General features: G+C 42.8%; 3 protein-coding genes across 5 annotated transcripts; all 3 read left to right on the plus strand.

The window, feature by feature from the left end:
* Positions 1–602: 602 nt before the first annotated feature.
* Positions 603–7,123, plus strand: rprd1b (regulation of nuclear pre-mRNA domain containing 1B). The gene is made up of 7 exons (XM_070545166.1): positions 603–1,408; positions 3,974–4,103; positions 4,534–4,667; positions 4,843–4,967; positions 5,046–5,172; positions 5,251–5,426; positions 5,540–7,123. The coding sequence occupies exons 1-7, from the start codon at positions 1,258–1,260 to the stop codon at positions 5,687–5,689; spliced, it is 993 nt and encodes a 330-aa protein (XP_070401267.1). The 5' UTR covers positions 603–1,257; the 3' UTR covers positions 5,690–7,123.
* Positions 5,966–10,460, plus strand: LOC139063386 (kelch-like protein 10). 2 transcript variants are annotated; one of them, XM_070545164.1, is made up of 6 exons: positions 5,966–6,057; positions 8,078–8,255; positions 8,359–8,845; positions 8,934–9,551; positions 9,648–9,797; positions 9,923–10,460. In XM_070545164.1, exons 2-6 carry the CDS (start codon positions 8,128–8,130, stop codon positions 10,244–10,246), a joined length of 1,707 nt encoding a protein of 568 aa, XP_070401265.1. In that variant the 5' UTR covers positions 5,966–6,057; positions 8,078–8,127; the 3' UTR covers positions 10,247–10,460. The 2 variants fall into 2 exon arrangements, with proteins under 2 accessions (XP_070401265.1, XP_070401266.1); XM_070545165.1 differs by having other exon boundaries at positions 5,973–6,057; positions 8,081–8,255.
* A 1,349-nt stretch (positions 10,461–11,809) lies between these two features.
* Positions 11,810–14,300, plus strand: LOC139063388 (uncharacterized). Of its 2 annotated transcripts, none has more exons than XM_070545171.1 (3): positions 11,810–11,894; positions 13,557–13,667; positions 13,773–14,300. In XM_070545171.1, exons 2-3 carry the CDS (start codon positions 13,600–13,602, stop codon positions 14,197–14,199), a joined length of 495 nt encoding a protein of 164 aa, XP_070401272.1. In that variant the 5' UTR covers positions 11,810–11,894; positions 13,557–13,599; the 3' UTR covers positions 14,200–14,300. The 2 variants fall into 2 exon arrangements, with proteins under 2 accessions (XP_070401272.1, XP_070401273.1); XM_070545172.1 differs by having other exon boundaries at positions 11,817–11,894; positions 13,578–13,667.
* The last annotated feature ends 2,032 nt before the right edge of the window (positions 14,301–16,332 follow it).

Raw genomic sequence — 16,332 nt, forward strand, 5'->3', positions numbered from 1 at the left:
TATACACACAAGCTACAAGCGATTATCTAATTATTAATTTTATTTAATGATTTAAAGTGGACTAAAAGACCAAATCTAATGGAATCGTTTGCTTACAGAGTTGCAGGAATTGTGTTTTTACTATTATTTTTCTGACAATGCAAGTCAAGTTTTATTTTTAAAATGTACTAAATTTATTTTAATTTACTAATGTGGCAATTGTAATGACTGCATCATCACACATGAACCTAAAATGTTAACAGAACAATGGTGTAGTTTACGTTAGTTGCCACTTGGGGCGCCAAATCTCAATCTCCCCATTATTCTCAATAGTTAACAGAACAAGAGTGCAGCACCAGCATTATGCCACTAGGAAGCGCCAAATCCCCCATCTCCTTTTCTAAATTGATAACAGAATACTTGTGCAGTGTGCAGTTCCAGCTTTTCGCCACTGGTGGGAAATTAACAGCCCTCCTCCTTCATAAAAAGTCAATTAAAAAGTCCAGACAGCCATTTTGGTAAACACTTTACATGAATACAATTTTAATTATGTTTTAAGCCAAATAAATTGGGTGAGCAAACAAATATAGAATGATTAGAAACGTATTCAACTCTGTAAAAAGAGTTGTGTGTTCATAAGAGTTTGCAATTTTGTGTTTAGAGTATTTTACAGTGTATTTTGCCTTTGTTTTGCCAGTTCGATAATGCGCGGGTTCTGTCACGTCATTTCTCTGCGACGCACATGTCGAGGTGAAAGTGCAAGCTGCCATTTTTCGAGGCATTTTTTTCATGATTTAGGGCGAGAAACTTAGTTTGTGAGTTGTTTTTTAAATTATTTTTTGCTATTGTCTTTTATACATCATCGCTTGGAACACCTCAAAAAGGAATATTGTGGATTTTTGTGTTTGTTTTACGTAGTTAAGAGAAGAGGAGCTCCAGGGCTGCACTGTTCTGCAGATGGCTGCTTAGCTCGCCTAGCTAACGTTAGCAATCGCTGTAAACAAACAGCATTCAACAAAGATTCAGCAGCTACGCTATTGAAGCATCTTCAGCAAGTATTGGTTAGCTCTTTAGTTCCTTAAGTGCTTTCCTACCGTTAGATATATATATCTGTAACCGGCAGTAGAAAGCTGTCCAATGCTGTAAGTCTACGAGTTTAGCGACACAACTTGAGTTTTGATGACTGGGCGAGTTTCTCCAAAATAGCTCGGAGCTCGGTTGCTTTAGAGCCAGTGGGGGTCAGTTTTAGTGGAATTAGACACTCTAGAACCAGTTGGCATGTCGTCCTTTTCGGAATCTGCTTTGGAGAAGAAGCTGTCGGAGCTGAGCAGCTCTCAGCAGAGCGTCCAGACTCTGTCTCTGTGGATCATCCACCACCGCAAACACTCGGCTCTCATCGTCAAAGTCTGGCACCGAGAACTCAAAAAAGGTGAGATATAACAACAGGATCCTTGTCCGATCATAGCCCTGAATGAAGTTAAAGCTGTTGTAGGATGAGCTGGAGTCACATATTTCAAGCAGATTTTAACAAACGTATTAATAAGCAGATGCTTTTCAATTCTTCCAATGTTTACATCAAACATGGAAGAGAAAGCATAGAAAATAACTCCATCCATGCGGTATATTATTCAGGACGTACAAGTAGTATCAGTATCCATGTTTTGTTTTTGAGTAAGCTCTTGATTTACCGGTCGATCTACTTTCCAATCCTCATTTGTGGTCACAAGCTTTTGGTAGTGACCGAAAGAGTGAAGTTGCAGATACAAGCGGCCAAATTTAGTTTTCTCTGCAGAGTGGCTGGGCTCTCCCTAGGTGAGAAGCTCGGTCATCCGGGAGGGGCTTGGAGTAGACCTGCTGCTCCTCCACATCGAGAGGAACCAATTGATGTGGCTCGGGCATCTGGTCAGGATGCCTCCTGGACGCCTCCCTGGTGAGGTTTTCTGGCCACGTCCAACCGGGAAGAGACTCAAAGGAAGACCCAGGACACGTTGGAGGGACTATTGTCTGTCGGCTGGCCAGGGAACGCCCTAGAATTCCCCTGGAAGAGCTGGCCCAAGTGGCTGGGGAGAGGGAATTCTGGGCATTTCTGCTTAGGTTACTGCCCCCACGACCCGTCTCCGGGTACGTGGAAGACAACGGATGGATGAATGAATGTGCATCAGCTGTGAGAGCTGGGTTGCAATGATGATGAGTTAAGAGTCTTGAAATGTCACTTTTAAGTTAGTGACACTATCAATATCAACATCAAATAAATGTATTTTCTTTCATCTTTTTAACTCCTTAACGGCCAGTCATTTTCTGATCAGAAAAGCCCTTCGCTGCCAACGTTTTTCAGCGTTTTCACTGTTTATTTTTTAAGAGTCACAGAACATAGAGCTCTATGATGATGTCAACACCAACACTACCAGAAGAAAGAGTAGACTCACCTCTTACATCAGGAAGAATCCGCGTGTTTCTAGCGTTATCCGTTCTTTCATAATCCGTTGTCGAATTGTGATCGGCAAAAACTTTTCTGGTTCGCTCACTTTTTTTTACAACAGCGGCCCAAAACGATCTCCTATCACATGGGTTTTCTGCTTCCTGATCACGTGACATATAATGTACATGGATGAAGATCGGCTTTAGAGCTGGGATGTTTGTTCTCACGGTGCAGGAACTCGATCCGACGCCCACACAGTAAAAAAATGCAAATGACCACTTTTGTCGTCAGTGGCAGTTAATGAGTCAAATAGTTTCTTCTTGCAGATTCACTGTAACACAGTCATAAACAAGTTGCAGTAAACTAGATGAAGAGAAGTAGTGATGCACCGGCGCCGCTATGAAATTTTAGGGCCGATACCGATATTAAGATCACTGTTATAGCCGACAACCGATATTTGCCGATACCGATATACTGACATAAACTCATTCACTGCCATTGACGACTAAAGTCGTCATTTGCATTTTTTTAGTTTGAGCTTCGGAACGAGCCCCCGTGCTGAGAGAACAAACATCTCAGCCCTGACGCCGATCTTCATCTGCATACGTCACACGTCATGTGATCAGGAAGCAGAACATCCATGTATTAGGAGATCGTTTTGGGCCGTTCCTGTAAAAAAGTGAGGCGCGAACCGGAAAAGCGTCTGCCGATCACAATTCGATAACGGATTATGAAAGAATGGATAACGCTCAAAACACGCGGATTCTTCCTGATGTAAGAGGCGAGTCTACTCTTAGTTTTGGTTGTTTTGGCGTCGACATCATCCTAGCGCACAACGTTCTGTGACTCTTAAAAAAACTGTAAAAACGGTGAGAAACGCTGGCAGCGAAGGCCGTTGGCGATCAGGAAACAGCTGGCAGCGAATGAGTTTATGCTTCTAAAATCAACAGATTTTGTAAAGAATGAAAATTATTAAAGCTGAATTTACGTTATTATGTACACCCCACACACATTTACTCCTCTGAGATGATTTAATTCACTGCAGGGTTTCACCCAGCGCTTTATAAGCCTGGTGGCCCGCCAGGCTTTGCTTGGCCACCCGCCAGGCTAGGCGCCATGCCCGCCCCCCTCCCAGACCCTACCGTGTCCGCTGACACGAACGGCGCAACAAAACTAGAGTCCTCCATCAGCTGATACTGGTGAGAAACAGCAGCGGAACGTGTGCAAACCCCCCCCCCCCCCCCCCCCCCCGACTCCCGCTCTCACGGAGGAGCGCTGCAGGACGGAGCGTGCGACCAGGCTTAACTCATTTTCTGGGGGAAACCGTGCACTGTTCACATGACTAAACAATTACCCCCCCCCCCCCCCGAAACAGGCAAACAAATGGAGATGAGATGGAAAAAATATTGGTTGTTAATATCGGCCCAGTTTTATTTATCAAACCGATACGATATGCTTAAAAATGACTAGCATCGACTGATACCGATATTGATGCTGACATATTGTTCATCCCTAAAGAAAAGCAATGTTACAAACAATAAAATGAATGGAATGTATTTTTATGTGTTTCTACAGCTAAAAGCAACAGGAAGTTGACGTTCCTGTATCTGGCTAACGATGTGATCCAGAACAGCAAGAAGAAAGGACCGGAGTTCACCAAAGACTTTGAGACTGTGCTGGTGGATGCCTGTTCCCACGTAGCCAGGTACCTTTTAACACGGACATCAGTAAATGATGTTTTGTTGTTTGTGAGATGCATTTTTTAAACTAAACCGTTTGATTATTTAGATTTATTCAATTTGAATTATTAAAAAATTGTTATTTGGTCACATAATTAAAATACGCAGTTGCTGTCATTCTCTAGACTACTTCCAGGTAATTATAAATGTACTGTGTCTTCTAATCTGTGTAAAGTTCGCCCAAACATTTTAAGATAGTACTATACTTCTGCTTTAGAAAACGGCATGCACACATTGGCCTTCAAACATCCAAACATCTGTCCTATTGGGTTGCAGATCGAATGTTATTATTCTTCATCTTGTTCTAAATCTCAAAAGAAGGAAGTAAACCCTGAGTAGTGCAGATTTTAATTTAATTTTTTTTAATTCCGTTTGTTTTGTGTTTTTAATTCACAGTGAAGCAGATGAAGGCTGTAAAAAGCAAATGGAGAGACTTCTGAACATCTGGAAGGAACGAAGCCTCTACAGAGCTGACTTCATTCAGCAGCTCAAACTGGCAATCGAAGACTCTAACAGTCCCAGACCCGCAGGTTGGAAAGCTAGACTGTGTTGTTGTTGCTGCACGTGTCTGTAAACGTGAGCAGTAATGTAGTGAAAGGCTAAAGAGCTGATACACCTGGTTTGTTCTCGTTAAACACGGAGAACATGAGCTGTGTGATCTAAAACGGATTTTATGTTCTGGTGTTTCCAAACCCGACCTTTCAGAAGAGAAGAAGCCCGTGAAACGAAGTTATCAAAAAATTCAACAACGAGAAGAAGAAGAAGACGATGATGATGACTACAGGAGCCACATGTCTCCTCACAACACAGAAACCGCTGCAAACCAGCTGGTAGGAAAGCTCACATCCCTGGTTATCTAATCCTTGTCGTATTTCCTTTTCTAACACACTGCCGGCTTTTGTTTCCAGACAGAGGAGCTGGTGAAAGCCCTGCAGGACCTGGAGAACGCTGCATCAGGTGATGCAGCTGTCCGTCAGAAGATTGCCTCACTGCCTCAGGAAGTCCAGGATGTTTCCCTGCTGGAGAAAATCACAGGTTAGAATTCTGTCGCTGTGATTCAAGTTGAAAATATACAATTAAATGTTTGACTTAAACAATACGAAACCCACCTAGACAAGGAGGCTGCAGATAAACTGTCCAAAACGGTGGACGAGGCCTGTTTGCTGCTGGCCGAGTACAACGGGAGGCTGGCTGCAGAGCTGGAGGACCGCAGGCAGCTGGCTCGGATGCTGACTGAGTACATCGGCAGCCAGAAGGAGGCGCTAATGGAAAGGGAGAAGAAACTGGAGGTGAGGCAGATCTCTTTATTATTCATTCCTGTGTGCATTTGTCTGGCAGGCTGGGCTGCAGTTACATTTAGCATTTAGTTGTACAGAAGTGATCCGTATGCGGTTCTCTGCAGGATTATAAGCAGAAGCTGGCGAGAGTTACTCATGTGAGAAAAGAGCTGAAGTCCCACATCCAGAGTCTCCCGGATCTGTCCCTTCTACCCAACGTTACCGGGGGTCTGGCTCCTCTTCCGTCTGCAGGAGATCTCTTCTCCACCGACTGAACACTCAGTCCAACCAAACTACCACTGTGACCCTCCCCCACCCTCCCCCTGCAGTGTCTGCAGCCAGAGAGCAGACGTGGTCAGACCTGTGGCACAGCAGAAGCTGCTAACTCAAACCTGCAGGACAACAAGAAGAAAAAGACTTAAAGAAGCAGATCTGATCAGACATGTTGCTCTGCAGAGAACTGAGACTTCAAGGATTCTATTCCACCAGCTTGGAAGTTTGTTTGTTTTTATTTTGTTTTAAATGCTGGAAAATTGGCATTTCAAATAAAAGCAGCTTCCTGTGTGAAACTGTTTCTTAGTTAAAGGAAACCATATGGATGATGACCTTGGCTCCTCTGGGTTACAGCTGTACTGTGAAGAAGGTAACTGCCAGTTTAAATATTACTGATAATCTGGTTAAAAGTACTAGCTCCTTCACATAGGTAGTATTCATGTGTGTGCGCACATTCATGGAAAAAAACGTGAGATCGCGGTCAGCGTTGACTGTTGTGACAGCTGTTACACACACACACACACTATAAAAATAAGTCAGATTAAATATAATCTGGGGATAATGTTTAATTTTTCTCTCTTAGACAAAAGCTGCAGTTCAGATTTTGTGCTTTAGTTTGACCCGGTTCCTAAAACACGTTGAAGCTGATGACGTTCTGTTGTGTGTGTCCGGGTTTAAGTTTTACAAAAACGACCGTAAAAGAAATAAAATACAAACACTCCAGAAAACGTTCATCTAATCAGATTAATTCAGGATTACTTTTATACAGTCTGGACAGGTTGCATCATTTAAAATGTATCTGAATGTTAAATCACACAAAGGATGCTTTACGTTTGCATTGCTGAGTTTTACTAAAACTGCATTATAATATTTTAGTTTTAAAAGTCTCATAGTGATCAGTAAGTTAAAAGAACCAGTCTGAATGTTTGTTTTTTGTCTTTTTTTAAATTAGAGGATTAGATGTTATTTTACCATCACTGTTGTGGAAACTGAATTTATTACCACCTTATTTATTCAGTTTGAACCGCCCCGTGGGAAGATGTCATGTGTTTAGTTTATATTAGTCTTTTCAGCAGAAAAACTGGATTTAATGATCATTTTATCAGAATGTACCCAGACACCTGTAACTCTGCAGCTTCCACACCAGGTGGCTCCAGTAGAAGCTGCGTGGTAAAACAAGTGGTACATTTCTGTTAACCCGTGAGGTCATTTCTGAATAAACCACAGAAAGCTCCCTGGTCTGACGGAGACGTTGAACTGCTGTCCACCAGGAAGGATTCTGGGAACGTTTTAATCCCTGCTTTAGAGGTTTTCATGCCCACCTGCTGTTTGTGGTTTGTGTTTCTCTCTTTATGATGCTGTGCTACCAGGATGCTAAGTGTTTCTTACAAAAGAGATTCAGTGGAACCCAAATAAACAGGGAACATTTGATCAAATGTGTGTGTTTTGAACAAGTCGATCGAGTCAATCGTCAGAGAAAAAGTACTCAAATACAAACCTGAGATGCTGTGGTGAGCGAGGGCTCAGGCTCTGGACACAGATCTGTGCTCCACGGTAAAATAGCGTAAAATTTTTATTAAAGAGCGAGTCACCCCCAAGTCAACATTTTTTTTTGCTGATAAACTATATAAATGTGTGTCTAATCCTGCTGCAGACATGTGTGGTCAATAATTTGGCACTTCAGTGCATTTTAGTTAAAATTTAAATATTCTGCCTAAAACTGTCAGTGTTGAACCGTCGTCGGGTAAAAACTCTGCACTACATTGGAATTTAAATCTGCCACCACTATTGGCTAAGAGGTATGCTATGATGTAAACTGGTACATTATGATGTCACAATGCCGTTGTGAGCCTATGTGTGTGTGTGTGTTTGTTAGCGGCTCCGCCCTCGGTCTGCTAGGCAACAGCATTTGTTTCATTTTTCTAACATGAAGAGGGAGTGAAGTAAGTTTCTTGTAGGGGGTGACTTGCTCTTTAAATACATTTTAAAAGACTCTGGAAAGTTTTAAATAATTGTACAAACATGCAATTTTCAATTGAGCTCCATGATTAAGTAGTCCAGGTTGGAGCTGAGGAAATCTCAATAGAATATAGTGCTTGCCATGTCCATTCCTACCTGATTCCTACACATGTCAGCTGCCCTCTGGTGGAGGATCTATAGATAGCAAGGGTCAATTTAATTTATTTCTTTATTATCACCCATAGATCGTTTTTTAAAATGTGATTCCTGGTTATGCGTTGACCACACACACATCACTTCTAGAACCCTTGATGATGCCAGTAACTTCCCTGAGCTAGCTCTCTCTCTCTCTCTCTCTCTCTCTCTCTCTCTCTCTCTCTCTCTCTCTCTCTCTCTCTCTTATCATTCTTCTTATTAATTTATTTCTGCAGCAGACGTAAGTTGAGCAGGTCAAACCCAGGAGCGTAGAGGAAAAGCAGAGATGTGTGACGTCTCAGTTTATAACAAACTCCGACTTGAGCAGCAGCTGTGTGACGCTGTGCTCAGAGTGGACGGTGTTGAGTTTCACGTGCACAAAATCATCTTGTGTAACTGCAGCACATATTTCAGGTGAGTCTTTTTTTTCAAAGGGTGTTTGTCCATCAGAGGATTCTGCTCAACTGGTAGTGTCAAATAAGTAAAACTGTTTTGTCTTGTGTTTTTCAACATGCAGGTCTCTGTTTACCCACTGGTCCCCCCAAGCGTGTCGGGTCTATGACATTCCCGACATGTCAGCTGACTTTCTGAGAGTCTTTGTCGAGTTTGTCTACACCGGTTCTCTTGATGTCACCCAAGAAAATGTGTGGGAGCTTTTTGTGGCGGCAGACCGCTTCGACGTCGTGGGCATTTTACAAACCTGCTGTGATTTCCTGGAGAAGCAGCTGACACCGCAGAACTGCCTGGACCTGTATGCGTTTACAGGCACCTTCTGCTACCCCGAGCTAAAAGACAAGGCCTTCCACTTCATGCTGCGGCACTTTGAGGAGGTGGTTGCCACCTCTGAAGACTTCCTTCAGCTCTCTGTGCAGCAGCTCAATGAAATCACAAAGAGTGATGTGCTGAGTGTGAAACAGGAGGAGAAAGTTTATGAAGCCATCCTCATGTGGGTCACTTATGCACCAGAGGAACGGATCCAGTACTTCTCTTTGCTCATACCTAATGTGAGCACATGCATGAATCATAACTTCTGCATAAACTGACACTGGCTCGACAGACCGTTTTGATGCATTTTCCTTATTTTCCTTACAGGTCAGACTCGCTTTGCTGGATCCAAGGTACATACTGGAAAATGTCATTGAGAATGAATTGGTAAAGATACATCCAGAGTTTCGAGGAACTGCCCTTAAGACCTTGAGCCACATCCTGGACCTCATGACGAAGACATTTTCCAGGTCATTGCTCTACAACTCTCTTGCGCGCCTACGGCTGCCTCCTACAATCCTATTGGCCGTGGGCGGCTGGACTGATGGCAGCCCCACCGGTGTGATCGAGTCATACAATCCCAACTATGACCTATGGGTTAAAATACCCTTCAGTGAGGAGACTTCCCGGACCTACCATGGTGTCGTCCTCTTCAATGGATCTCTTTACTTTATTGGAGGATTTGACGGCTTAGAGAGATTAAGCTCTGTGAACAGGTTTGACCTGAGCACTTGCACCTGGCACGAAGCATCACCAATGCACTCCAGAAGGTGCTTCATCAGTGTTACAGTGATGGATGGGTACATATATGCCATGGGAGGCCACGATGGGCACACCAGGCTTGAAACAGCTGAGCGCTATGAGCCCAGAACCAACCAGTGGAGTTTAATAGCTCCCATGCATGAAAAAAGGAGTGATGCTGGCTGTGCAACCCTTAATGGCAAGGTGGGTGAAACGAAGCAGTTTGTTGTTTAGAAAACACATCAGATGTTGGATATCACTGGAACACAATTGAAAAACCCTTCATTTAAACACTTCCAGGTGTATATTTGTGGCGGCTTCAATGGAGCGTACTGTTTGGCTACAGCCGAGTGTTACAGCCCAATCACAAACCAGTGGACCACGATCCCATCCATGAGCTGCAGGCGTAGTGGAATTGGAGTTATCACCTATGCAAACCAAATCTTTGCTGTAAGCTTTTTGTTGATATCTGGGTTTAGTTCGGACTAAAAATGGTGTTTCGTAGCACCTATCATCAGATCCTGTTTCATCAATGAGACCTAAATATTATGTTCTCTTGTTGTTTCCTTATGCAGGTAGGTGGTTTCAGTGGAACAAGGCGTCTGGCTACTGTTGAGGCCTACAACCACAACACCAACACCTGGCACAGCATCACTCCGATGCACATCCCCCGCAGCAACTTTGGCATCTCTGTAATCGATGACCGCCTCTTCATAGTGGGAGGCTCCAGAGGCGACATCACCCTCTGTAACGTTGAGTTCTATGATGGAAAAACCCAGGAGTGGTCTGATGCCAGCAGCATGAATGTCACACGCAGTGCACTGAGCTGCTGCACGGTGAACAGCCTCAGCAGCATGGCAGATTATGCTGCTCCGCCCTTTCTGCAACTCCTGCATTAATCTCAAGGAATCAAAGAGGAGAGCGAGGCCGTGAATCCACCTGTCTTTGATTAATCATTGCACAAAGTTACAAATATGTGTGGCTTTCCTTTGTTGTTCTGCGGTTTAGTTTCACATTCGTCAGATGTCATGTTTTCTAACCAGGGTCTGTCACTGCTGCAAAGGCCTGAAGCTGCTTTTGAAAAATAAATAAATAAATACACAGAGTGGAGAAAAACAACTTTAAAGCTGTTATTGCGAATCTACAGAACAAGCTAGGTTTTGAGTGCAAACGCGGTCATTGCACACTCCCCCCTCCCATTGGGTTCCTTTCCTGAGACACCTACGTCGGAAGCGGAAACCCACACTGCCAGAAGAAACGTGATGGTGCTGAACACCAGTCGCTGTTTTCTGGGTCCAAACGTATCTTGTTGTCTGATTTCAAATGGTGATTTTCTTTTTGGGACTCTGGTAGTTTGTCCTAAAGTTGAAGTGGTAGCAGTTCCTTCTCTGATATTTTTGAGAGGAGTACCTCACCACGTCAGAGTGTAATGAATGTAGGACCCAGGGAAGTGCAGATGTGCAGCTGTTTTGCGAGGCCGACAATGGTTGCTCTTAGTCTGAAACGTGTTACTGGCGTGATTTTACATACAAATGCAAAATGACCACTTTAGTCATTTATTTTAATCTCCACAATATATTTATAGCTGTGTTATAATAGAAATTTGTTGAGAGGCATGAAAATAATGTTTTAAGCTCATTTGTTTTCCAAATTAGCCGTTGCAGCATTAATACAAAAATTAGCACAACAGCAGAAGTTTGCAGGTGTCTTCAGAAGGTTGCATCCCACATCTGACCTGCAGGAGAAGCAGCCAAGAAAGTCATTTCATTGTCCAAAACACCAAAACAGAGTCTTCAGCCAGGTTTAATTTGTCGTCTTTGATCATGAAATCCCAAATCTGGGATGCTTCTTCTTCAGTTTACTAACATTTCTAATCTCCTAGTCATCTCCAAGGTTTACTTGTGGAAATTTCCAAATGTTCCCAAAGCTCTGACTGTTTTAAAACCTCAACATACTCCATCCTGATACAAGCTTATTTACTAGACTTTTGGACTGTGGGCTTTATTGAGTCTTCACGGTTTCCACTGAGTGAATACTTGGCAGAAAGTAAAAAAGGAAAAACATTCAACAAATATTAATGTTTGTGGACATTTTGCAAAAACTTATAATACAAACATTTTCTGTGAGGAAAAAAAACACAAAGTCAAACTAGAAATTTTTAGATTGCAGGTTTGGATCACACACCAGCTTCTGGTTAAGGGCCAGAAACGTTGCATTATTTTCATCTCAATCACTTCTGCCGTGTTGCACGGTAAACAAAACGTGTTTTCGTACTTTTCTGAAAACGTAGTCCCAAAAACCGCTTTATAACAAAGCAAAAATCTGTCTTGATTGAGTCAGTCGGATCCAGTTCTGCCTCATGATAAGTGACAGGCGTCACAGAGGTGAGCGAGACACTCAATCAGGAGGGAGTCAGCTGGCTCCTGAAGGTCCTGATTACACGGGTCAATAAAACCAGGAGAGCGAAAAGCTCACTTTTGGTTTTAAAGTGGAGCAACAAACTATTAACTCAGCTATTCTTTTGTTTTCAGAGCAAGTCCAACAAAGGTGAGTGGAACTAAGTTTTCATCATATTTCTTTCAGATTGTCATTGTCATTCAGCTAAAAGTTTCTGCTGCTTAACCAAATTTATTCCTTGAGACAGGGGTGTCAAACTCAAACTCACACGGGGCCGAAATGAAACTCTGGGACGGAGTCGAGGGCCAAACTTAATATTTTTTGAAAAAGTGACGGCAAATTTGCACATTTTCTTTATCAACATATATGCAATTTTGAACCTTTAAATTAGGAAACAAACATATTTCTGCATTAACACTGAATGTGGAATAACCTAATTACACACGAGCAAGTCAGTTTTAAATAAAAGGCATCAGTGGTATTCATTACTTGTGGTATAATCAGCATTTTAAAAATCTATTCAGGATTTATGTTTTCTTGTTTATTCATTTTTCTTATTTATTCTCCTTTTTTTCTCCTGTAATACATGTCTTCGCTGCTGTGACATCTAGCTTTCCCCACTGAGGAACAATAAAGGGATTTTCTATTCTATTCATCTATCTGCAGCCTTTCCACTCCCTGTTTACTGTATGTTAAATCTTTTCTCACGGGCCAAAAACAAAATAAAAATATCATTTTATCTTAACTGAAAATGCAACATCTCACCTGTTAACTTTCATGTTTTGGAGCAGAAAAAGAGCATAAAACAAACATATTTAAAGCTCAGTTTGTTCCACTGGTTTACTGTGATGCTCACCTGTTCCAGCCAGATACCTGCATCATGGGGCTGATCTGAGCTGAGGAAGAGACTCCTGTTGTTTTGTTCATCTTCATCATCATAATGACAACATTAGATGACAACAGGTGCTCACATAGGTTTGTGCTGATGAACATGTCTGAGCAGCTTGACCACGTTGTTGTGTGTCGGGGAGGAAACACAACCACAGAGCCGTGCTGGTTTGAGCGTGTCGCTGCTCGCTGGAGTTATATCAGCTCTGTCTGGACATTAGTTGGAAAACTTTCTCTTTCAGTCGTGAACACATTACTGAGCGGCTAGAATCTCCGTTTCTGGGCATCAACGTCAGAAAATAGCTGAGTGAACTCGGCGCTGAGTGAGAGGAGTGTAGTTTGTCCGAGACAGCGGAGCTGCAGACACCGGCAGCAGGCGCTGGAAAAAACACAAAGGAGGGGGCGCGTCGGCTCCACGCTGACGCCGCAAAGCATCATGGGAGTTGAACGGTAAAACCGACCAGCGGGCCAGTTTTAATATATTTTTGATATTTATCTTGAGGGCCACATAAAAATGCTCCGCGGGCCGCATCTGGCCCGCGGGCTTTGTATCTGACACATGTGCCTTGAGAGATAAAACGTTTTTGTCTTAGAAGTACATCGTTTTCAAACCAAAACATAAGACCACTAAAACTATTTATTTTGTTTGATCTACTTTTGGTGGTGGTCGGAGGGACCGTTGGCGCCAGTGCTTGGCAGCATCGCCTCTGTCAGTGCGCCCCAGGGCAGCTGTAGCTACATCGTAGCTCATCCCACCAGTGTACGAATGTGTGTGTGAATGGGTGAATGACTAATTGTGTTGTGAAGTGCCTTGGAGGGTTGTAGAACTCTGAGAAGGCGCTATACATGTACAGGCCATTTACCATTTTGACATTTCTACTTGCGTTACTGACGTTTGTTTTTATTACTTGTTTCTGCTCACAGCCAGTTTCCTTTTCCCGCCAGCGTTTGCTTCAGTCTCGTCACAATGCCTCATCGTCACTGCTCTGTGGAGATGAGGAACAACACAAACTACTACACTCTTTCAAACCCAAGGTGAAGATTTTTTAAAATCTGGAATTATAAAAATAACCAAAAGCTTCATTTTTAATCTAGGATTTCAGACGTTTTTCACCCCATTGAATCATCTTCCTTCTTCAGGGTGTTCACAGAGAGCGGTTTCTGTGAAGTCCCTTTTCCACCGATGGTCGGTCCTTGTTCGGCCGTCAAGGCGATGTTCAACAAAACCAGAGGCGCAGCGACTGGATCCGTGGGTGTTTTCACCTACGACCTTTTCAACGCAGACTTAAACGACTACAGCAACGTCATAGCGGCCATGTTCTCGGTGCCGTACGACAGGCTGCTTTATTCCAACTGGCTGGCCGTGGGAATCTTTGAAAAGCACAGAAACTGTGACCACAGCCTGTTTGACCTCATGTACAATGGCAGCGGGAGTAACTTTGTGAGAGGAAGGGCTGATGGCACCAGCATCTTTTACGAGGGCGACTTTGTCATTCTTAGTGCATCCATGACGGAATCTGTAGAAGCCACGCTAAAGGTGGAGATCAACGACAACGAGATTTTTTAAGGTCCTGATGTTTTCTGAGCCATGTGACGTAATAGATATGTAAGACAAATGGCTAAGCTGGAAGTAAAACATGCACCAGATAAACACAACATGTGGTGTTATTTGTGTTTACAAGTACAAAGATCCAGTTTAACAAAAGAGTTTATTATTTATTTCATATTTTTAAATCTCACACAAATCTCTGAGCAAACCTTCTGATTTTAGATGAGATTTCTCCTGGCAGAGATTTGGGACTGTCGGATAAGATCTCAGACAGATGTCTAATATTCCTGGTTCAAACTGAGAACTAACCCCTTCTTTCCACCAGAACCGTCAGCAGCACGTTACTGCAGCAGCACGTCTTGCTCGCGTAAGCTGCTGCTTGGCCTTTCCCACGAGACACGAAGCAGCAGGGGAGCAGCTGTCACCGACAGAGCACGAAGTCACACGAGTGACGTCGTCAGTAAACACAACAACAAGCAGGAGAAAACTACAACATGGTTTGTGTTTTATGTTCTGTCCGTTTTATAATCGCCAATACGGACCTGAAAAACAAAGGAGACCGCTAGCTAGGTGATAACTTCTCACGGGGCCGCACATGTAGTAACTTTTTTTTAAAGTAAAGCAACCGGAAGGCAGTATGTTTATTTATTCTGAAAATCTCGGAAAGCTTTGCTCCATTTCCGCGTCCGATTTCCTGTCTTTCCTTCCCCAAAAATGTCGAACTTGACCCGTTTCAGAGGCATAGCACGTAGAAAATAGAACCGGCGCGTAAAGGCCGCGACATGCTGCTCCTGAGACGCGGCCGACTCACGCTGCTGACGGCTCCGGTGCAAAAGGTTCTGTTGACCACAGCGGTTCCTATCAGCAGCTATGACATGCTGCTGCAGTAACGTGCTGCTGACGGCTCCGGTGGAAAGAAGGGGTAAGGGGCAAACTCTGCCTGGCTGAAGTGAAGCCAGCACAGAAGTGACAACAATTGCCCCCTCACCCACCAGGGGGCGGCTCCACAAAGGAGCAACTTCCTATTGACTCATGCTTTCTCATGTCACACTTTTACAGCCTGGTTCAAACATTTTTTAGGTTTAATACGTCAAATTTACCTTCACGACAACTCTGAGAGGGTGAAAATGTTTGCATCTCATCCATTTAGATATAATCAAACTTGAAATCATGGATAATTAGGGGCATGTCCTTTGATTGACTGGTGGCAGATGGTCCATCAGTGCTAGTGCTAGCAGCTTGTCCCCTGCTTGCTCCACGCTCAAAGTGTTACAGAAGGCAGAAGGTAGCAGAGTCGCTCAACTGCTAATTTCCTGCCAACCACCGTTAGCTTTGGTTAGCTCCGGTAGAGTTTGCCCAGGGCACCAAATGGTCTAGGACCACCACTGCAGCTGGTGATCTAATGAATGTCTTGCTGCTGGATCTGAGACACAGAAGAGTTCAGTAAACCGCAGGCTGAGAATGAAAAGTTTAATTCATTTATTAAGGTGAAAAAACAAAAAATCAAACAAACTCATGTCAAAATAAAAATGCTTTTCACAGAGAACTGGTGAAGTTTTTCTGCTGAGTAATTAAAACTATATTTATTTGTCTTTCTAAACCTTCAGAACTTTATTTTGTTTGTCATCATTTGGAAGCTCCTTATTTGAACAAACTTCACAATAAACCTGATTATGAACAAATGTGTCCCATTTTCAGCATTCTGATGAAGTAAAATAATAAATATAATAATCTAATGTAAACGTTTAATATGAGAAGTTCCAAATTCTTTCACCCATAGTTTTTTATTCTTTCATTATTTTGTAATAAAAAAAATCAGAACATATAAATAGAAACTGCTTATAAGGAAGTGAATCACTGTCATACCACAACCTCATTACACTACAACCCAACCAACCGATGATAAATATTACATTAACAAAACACAAAGTTAAAAAGAAAACAACAAAATAATAAAGAAGTGAAAACAGACGAGCTGCATCGCAAAACAAAACATTTTAGTGAAAAATTGCAGCTTTAGATAATCACAATTCATAAACATTTGCATACTCAACAGATTCCCAAAGCTGATAAACAGGCTGATAATATGAGAATAAAAACTCTTCAAACAGAACAATCCTGTCTTCTTATGGTCCCGTCCATCAGGAGGAG

The sequence above is a fragment of the Nothobranchius furzeri genome, chromosome 15 (assembly GCF_043380555.1).
Source record: "Nothobranchius furzeri strain GRZ-AD chromosome 15, NfurGRZ-RIMD1, whole genome shotgun sequence".
Taxonomy (NCBI): domain Eukaryota; kingdom Metazoa; phylum Chordata; class Actinopteri; order Cyprinodontiformes; family Nothobranchiidae; genus Nothobranchius; species Nothobranchius furzeri.

What these genes read in the sequence shown, in the direction of transcription:
- LOC139063388 (XM_070545171.1), top strand. Translation starts at nt 13,600, where the DNA reads ATGCCTCATCGTCACTGCTCTGTGGAGATGAGGAACAACACAAACTAC. An exon ending in TACACTCTTTCAAACCCAAG is followed by an intron (nt 13,668 to 13,772) that starts GTGAAGATTTTT and finishes TTCCTTCTTCAG; the next exon opens with GGTGTTCACAGAGAGCGGTT.
- LOC139063386 (XM_070545164.1), top strand. Translation starts at nt 8,128, where the DNA reads ATGTGTGACGTCTCAGTTTATAACAAACTCCGACTTGAGCAGCAGCTG. An exon ending in GTGCAACCCTTAATGGCAAG is followed by an intron (nt 9,552 to 9,647) that starts GTGGGTGAAACG and finishes AAACACTTCCAG; the next exon opens with GTGTATATTTGTGGCGGCTT. An exon ending in ATGCAAACCAAATCTTTGCT is followed by an intron (nt 9,798 to 9,922) that starts GTAAGCTTTTTG and finishes TTCCTTATGCAG; the next exon opens with GTAGGTGGTTTCAGTGGAAC.
- rprd1b (XM_070545166.1), top strand. Translation starts at nt 1,258, where the DNA reads ATGTCGTCCTTTTCGGAATCTGCTTTGGAGAAGAAGCTGTCGGAGCTG. An exon ending in GCACCGAGAACTCAAAAAAG is followed by an intron (nt 1,409 to 3,973) that starts GTGAGATATAAC and finishes GTGTTTCTACAG; the next exon opens with CTAAAAGCAACAGGAAGTTG. An exon ending in AAACCGCTGCAAACCAGCTG is followed by an intron (nt 4,968 to 5,045) that starts GTAGGAAAGCTC and finishes TTTTGTTTCCAG; the next exon opens with ACAGAGGAGCTGGTGAAAGC.